General features: G+C 38.1%; 2 protein-coding genes across 5 annotated transcripts in view; one reads left to right on the top strand and one right to left on the bottom strand.

Annotated features, from left to right (window-relative positions):
• Positions 86-3,575, top strand: LOC104734234 (myb-related protein A-like). Of its 2 annotated transcripts, XR_002034898.1 has the most exons (9): positions 86-249; positions 625-776; positions 853-904; positions 1,145-1,202; positions 1,552-1,646; positions 1,730-1,833; positions 1,921-2,049; positions 2,153-3,222; positions 3,302-3,575. XR_002034898.1 is itself a non-coding variant. In XM_019234861.1 (8 exons), exons 1-8 carry the CDS (start codon positions 208-210, stop codon positions 3,153-3,155), a joined length of 1,635 nt encoding a protein of 544 aa, XP_019090406.1. In that variant the 5' UTR covers positions 86-207; the 3' UTR covers positions 3,156-3,575. The 2 variants fall into 2 exon arrangements, 1 of the variants encoding a protein (XP_019090406.1); XM_019234861.1 differs by having other exon boundaries at positions 2,153-3,575.
• LOC109124637 (E3 ubiquitin-protein ligase PRT6) overlaps positions 3,677-6,191 on the bottom strand; it is a 10,789-nt gene continuing 8,274 nt past the window's right edge. For all 3 annotated transcript variants that reach the window (XM_010453766.2, XM_010453764.2, XM_010453765.2), the window contains 8 exons: positions 5,777-6,181; positions 5,432-5,613; positions 4,776-5,308; positions 4,578-4,682; positions 4,413-4,479; positions 4,208-4,285; positions 4,035-4,103; positions 3,677-3,941 (listed from right to left, as the gene is read on the bottom strand). In XM_010453766.2, coding sequence (XP_010452068.1) covers positions 3,870-3,941; positions 4,035-4,103; positions 4,208-4,285; positions 4,413-4,479; positions 4,578-4,682; positions 4,776-5,308; positions 5,432-5,613; positions 5,777-6,181 — 1,511 coding nt within the window. In that variant the 3' untranslated portion in view covers positions 3,677-3,869. The remainder of the gene's footprint in view (positions 3,942-4,034; positions 4,104-4,207; positions 4,286-4,412; positions 4,480-4,577; positions 4,683-4,775; positions 5,309-5,431; positions 5,614-5,776; positions 6,182-6,191) is intronic.

Genomic DNA, 6,191 nt, shown 5'->3' with positions numbered 1-6,191 from the left:
TTTTTTTTTTTTTTTTTTTTTCTTTTTGCGTTTTTTGTTTCCATTAATCTCTCTCTCTCATTCTCTCCTCTCGTCTCTCTTCTCTCTCTCTCGTTCAACGGGCAAAGTTTTTTTCGAATAAAGTTTTGGTTTTTTTTTTTCTTCTAACGTTACCCTTTTCCCCTTCTTCTTCTTCTTCCTCACGAATTCGCCCATCTCTCTATCTCGATGAGCTCCAGTTCGATTCCTGCGGCTTGTTCACCGATAAAGGTCAGTTTTTTTTCCTCTTGAATCTGATTAGGGCTTAACATTTCTTGTGATCAGATTGTAATCTTCTTCTACTGTGGTGTGAGTTCGTGGCTATTTCTGAATCGGAAACACGGGCGTTCTTATTTGTTTAGAATTGCTATAAACCCTAATTATCTTAATAGCTGGAAAAGAATCGACTTGTTTTTTTTTCTTACTGATTTCACCGATTTGTTAGATCTGGCTTCTGTTTTGCGGCCGTGAGGGGTTTCTAGGGTTTTGTGATTTCCGATTGATTGGTTGATAAAGATCCCTTCTTCTTCGTCTCGTGTACAATCCCCATGTTTTTTCTTTAACGATAATTCTGAGAATTTGGTGATTTTAATGGGTGATCTTTAGGAGGAAGTAAGTGAAATGCAAATTGAGATTCAATGTATGGAGAATAAGCAACCATTAGCTGCCCCTTGCTCTTCTGCATCCGAAGGAAGTGGCTGTTTCTTCCTCAAGTCACCTGAAATCGCTACTCCTGCCACAGCATCTCCAACTCCTCGGTACTTTTATTATCTCTTCCGTTTCAACTTCCTTCTCTGAATTCCGACGCACCTAAATCATTCTCGAATCTTGCAGGAGGACTAGTGGGCCTATGAGACGAGCAAAAGGTGGTTGGACTCCAGAGGAGGTTAGTGGTTCCTTTTGTTTCTAGTTTCCTGGTTGTCGGTTTCATTGTTTAATTGATGTGTAGAGCGACCTCATTCTATAATGTATCTTATGGTGAATATGGATTAACACAATATGGATTACTTGAATATTATGAACTGCAGTAGTATCTCATTCATGTGTATATGGATTACTGTTTACTTGAACGAAATGATGAGACTAGCCTTATTGTGGCATGTAATTGGTTTCTATCACTATTCAGGATGAGACACTTAGACTAGCAGTTGACAAGTATAAGGGGAAGCGGTGGAAAAAAATAGGTAAATTTCTTTTCTTGAATCTATTTCTTGTAAAATTGGTACCATCGATGTTGCAACACATTCAATCAGATTATTGATCTTCTAATGATGAACCTATTTGGATAATTTATAAGTACTGTTTTCGGGAACTGAACTCTTGTCTAGAGGTATTTACTTGAACGTTCAGGAACTGAACTCGTATCTTAAATCTACTGAGAATCTCACAAAATTCTCTCAATTCAGAAAACGTAATCTCTGCTGTGCACTTTGCAAGAGAACCGTAATTTCGGTTTTGCCTCTGCAAGGTTAAAAGTAGCTGGTTTCGGTCATTCTTCTGGTTGTTTGATTTTTTTTGTGTTTCATTTTACAGCGGAATTTTTCCCAGATAGAACAGAAGTCCAATGCTTGCACCGGTGGCAGAAAGTTCTTAATCCAGAACTTGTCAAAGGACCTTGGACTAAAGAGGTTCTCTTTTTCATGTTCTGAAACTTTTTTTAATCTTCTTTTGATTGCTAGCTCCAAAATTCTCTTTCTTTTGTCATTTGTAGGAGGATGATAAAATCGTTGAACTTGTGAATAAATATGGACCTGCCAAATGGTCTGTAATCGCGAAGTCTTTACCAGGTCGTATCGGGAAACAATGTCGAGAAAGGTAATAAAGATTAGAATATTCACCATCTGAAGAAAAGAGTCCATGCCTCCTTTGCATTTGGAAGCCTCACTGTGTTTATGATTACAGGTGGCACAACCATTTAAATCCTGATATTAGAAAGGATGCTTGGACCGTAGAAGAAGAATCAGCTCTCATGAATGCTCATCGAGTGTACGGAAACAAATGGGCGGAAATTGCTAAGGTTTTACCAGGAAGGTATACTTTCTTGTTGAACATGTTCTTATAAGAAATAAAGTTAATTGACATTTTTGAACCTCTCATACAGTTATTGCCAATGATTTCTACCTACTTTATGCAGGACTGATAACGCCATAAAGAACCATTGGAATAGTTCTTTGAAGAAAAAGTTGGAGTTCTATTTAGCAACTGGTAACTTGCCACCGCCAGCAACCAAGTTCTGCCTTCTGAATGATAATGCTGATGGAGACAGAGATTCCAAGCAGTCTAGTGCAACTAAACCTTTCAAGGATTCTGATTCTGCTACCCAAACTTCTTCAGGAAATACAGATTCAAATGAAGTTGGAAGAGATCATTTTGATGCTTCTTCAGCTCTGCTTGAAGAGGTAGCTGCTACACGAAGAAACAGTGTCAATGAGTATGCTTGCTCTCCTGTTGAGTACAAGCCTCAGTTGCCTAATCTGGAACCAATTCCAGAGGAAGTCAGAATCAACTCAAAAGCTTATTATGAGAGATCAATCCAGAGGAAAGAAGAAAATGTGTTTGGAACTCCAAAGCATGGGAATTTGTACTATAAGTCTCCACTCGACTATTACTTTCCATCAGAAGCGGATCGACAACGTATGTACAGATACGAATGTGGTTGCAGTCCTGTTACTGAATCACCAGTCGGCTTAATGACTCCACCGTGTAATAAAGACAGTGGTTTAGCTGCAACAAGAAGTCCTGAATCTTTCTTGAGAGAAGCTGCTAGGACTTTTCCAAACACACCTTCTATCTTTAGGAAAAGGCGAAGAGTTGTTTTGGCTGCGAAAACAGATGATGATGTTGTTAGTGTTGGAGTTAAGGAAGCTGATCAAAAAGAAGAAAGTAAAGATAGCTCAGATATTTCTCCAGCTGGGAGAGAAAGCTTGATGCTGGAGACAACTGATGTTTGCAGGGATGATGAAAAACTGGAGTCAAATGGGAATGTTTTCAATGTATCTCCACCATATCGGTTAAGAGCTAAAAGAACGGCTGTAATAAAATCAAGACAGCTTGAGTTTACATCTGCAAAAGAGAAGCAGCCGGATGATGAAACCGAAACATCTGACTTAGCATCTGAGGAAAACAAGCCTGTGTAGGACCCGACCCTTCTTCTCTTTTTGCGAAAATCTTCTTCATCGTGTGCATACATCAGTTTACAAACCTGTGAGTGAAAATTGAATATAATTTCTCCAACGTCACTAGTCTGAGTTACAAGTCTGAAATTCCATCGTTCTTGATACAGAGAGATCATGTGAAGAAACCAGTAAGGTTCCAAGAAGAATTGAAGCTTTGCTGGGAAGCCTCAAGCTGTTTGGGTCATCTAAACACCGGAACTAAAATGAATAGGTAGGTGGTACACTCAAAGTAGTTTAATTTTATTGTTCACTAATACATGGTTGGAAACGATCTTCGTTTTACATTTAAATGATAATTGTGCAGAAACTAGTTTAAGAGATTAGAACTGGTAATATTATTTTGTACTTTTTAAGGGTTTTTGAGTATATATGATTGTTTTACATGGTTAGAAAAGACGCTGACATTTCTTCATCTTCAGACATCGAAGAGCCTAATATCAGAACACAACACATTCTTTTTGGATTAATTAAAAAAACGTACGCAACTGCAAATATACTCTATTTACAAACATGATCTAATAATATCCACAAATAAAGAAATCAACCCAAGTAGCATAAAATTTAATTAAAGGATCATCAGAATTCAGAAAAGCTCCTAAATCTTTAGAATCTTAACTAATGATGATTTCAAAGCAACATAAGAGGAGAAAGTCTGAGAAAGAGGCGCCAGACAGTTTAAACAAAGAAGGTTCCAATTGTGGTTTGGTTGAGAACTTTTGAACTGTGATCGAGTCCATGAGAACCAACCTAGGGAAAGAAGAGTTCACAGAGCAAAATATGAATTATTACTTTCTACAAACAAAAGCTTATTCTTTTGATTATTGAGAAAAAAACATTTACCATGTAAGTTAAAGCAGCATAACGTTCTTCATTCAGGTATAGTCGTCTCCCTCTGCTCATCTCGAGATCCTGGAACAAATAATCAATGCCCATTGCACGAAAACATTCGAATCAACAAGATCATACCCATCAAATGTATAGGTAGATAGAAAGAAATCTTTTTGTAAGTTTACCTCTTCTCCAAACGAATCCAAGTAAGGAGATGGCCAAGGTGATTGTCTTGCAAATCTTTGTAGCAAAATTGTGGTCCGCTATGGAAAAATGGAGATTAATCAATTAATAGCCCTAGCCCAATAATGACGCACACACACCTTACATACAAGTAATATATAAAGTAAAAGAGAGAAGCTATATCTACAAGAGAGGGAGAGGCCATACCCTTATTAGAAGATATACACCAGTACCAGCACCACAGGTGATTGCATGAGTCTGACAACCACTTTCTCTGAAAACGTATGTTCGGACATCACTATTTGTTTTTTTATAACAATAAAAACGTCATGCAAAACGATATTTGGAGACTAGTGGAAGTGAAGCAAATACCTGCAACATGGCCTCCATATTGGAGAACACAATCTTCCACACAGAAGACATAATGCAGGTTCTTCGATCACTTTGTTGCAATTGCTGCAAGATTTTTTTATACACCTAAAAAAGGAAAACATGGCTTCTAGATTAGGGACAATGTCTTCGAATGGGAAACAGCTCATGCAAAAACCAGAGAGAGATGTCGCTGCAAACCTTTGCAGTAGTTCCTGGTAAAGATTGGGTAATTTCATTAGCTGGAAAGAAACTACAGGGGTGATGTAAAGGGGCCTTTGAACTCTGTTGATTTTGTATTCCCGCTGAAAATGCTTGAGCCATGTTTGAGTTGAAGAGCGGAGACGTTCATCGTTCAGAATGGTATCTACAGGCGGAATCTTAAACATTTTCTCCAGTTCTAGCACATGATTCAGCTCAGATTGGGGACCGTACATGAAATCCATATTGTCGCCGGCGGAGTCAGATGGCAAATCAAACATATCTGCGTCTTCATGCAACTTCCCAGGAGTAGATTTCAGTAGCTTCCACAACAATGCACATCTCCTCAAGAAAGGAAGACTATATTTACGGATTGTGTCTTTTATATCACATGATAAATCCATATTGTTGGACATGAAATACTCCCAACCACCTGATTCTCTCAAAGCGTTGGAGATGTCATTAAGCAGTTTTTCCTCAAAATTTAATTCACTCAAGTCACTTAGGCGACATGAACAATAAGCAATTACAGTCTGCACCAAAGACAACAAGATTAGGAAATGTGAGTCTAAAAGAGGCAAAATTATTATTATTATTATATATATATATACATATATATATATATATATATATACACAGAGAACGATGTGACATACCTGAACAAGAGAGACACTGTGGAAAATATGCACAAGTGATAATAGAGATTCCTCGCATGTGAGAAAAGGAGAAGGGAGACAAAAGAGAGCCCACATCAGTGAAGAGAATGGGTCATGGGCAAGAACTGGATCAGATGCTCGATTCCAGAGCAGGTTTATATTCTTCAATGAACCTGTTGTGCCTGAAAAGATGGCAAATATTTTCAGATGTTGTCGTTTGGGAATTTCTTGATCTAACTAAAATCGATCCAGTTAAATCCCAACTAATGTTTAAGTGAAAATACAGAGGCCATGTCAACAGACATTTCCATGTCATTTATTCTCTCTGAGTATGAGAAAAAGTACCTTCACTGCCAAATATGCTGCTCGAAGAACTACTTGAAATTCCAGAGCATATAGACTCTGCAAGATGCTTCATACCCATAAATCTCTGACGAACATGAATAGCATTCTTTGTTCTGGTGCTCTGTACTACTCGTAATAAGACCGACAAAACAGTCCCTGTAGAGGTTCTAAACTCTTCATACAAGGAGTCAATACTATAGACAGGAAGCAATGAATTCTTCGCACAACGAGTGACAATTTCCATCGAAATAAGAGAGTACTTAAGGGTGTCCCACATGTAGATTGACTGTGGTAGCCACGGAGTTTCTGAAGGTTTTTCCTGTTGCTTGGAATAATAGAAATCCCAGAGCTTGTTAGAGATAGAATCAAGATCTTTCCTTCTTGGTCCATCTCCCTGCAGAGAACCTGTTTTGCC

Source organism: Camelina sativa, chromosome 13 (genome assembly GCF_000633955.1).
Source record: "Camelina sativa cultivar DH55 chromosome 13, Cs, whole genome shotgun sequence".
In the NCBI taxonomy this organism is placed as follows: domain Eukaryota; kingdom Viridiplantae; phylum Streptophyta; class Magnoliopsida; order Brassicales; family Brassicaceae; genus Camelina; species Camelina sativa.
This window is presented reverse-complemented; position numbering and strand designations above follow the sequence as displayed.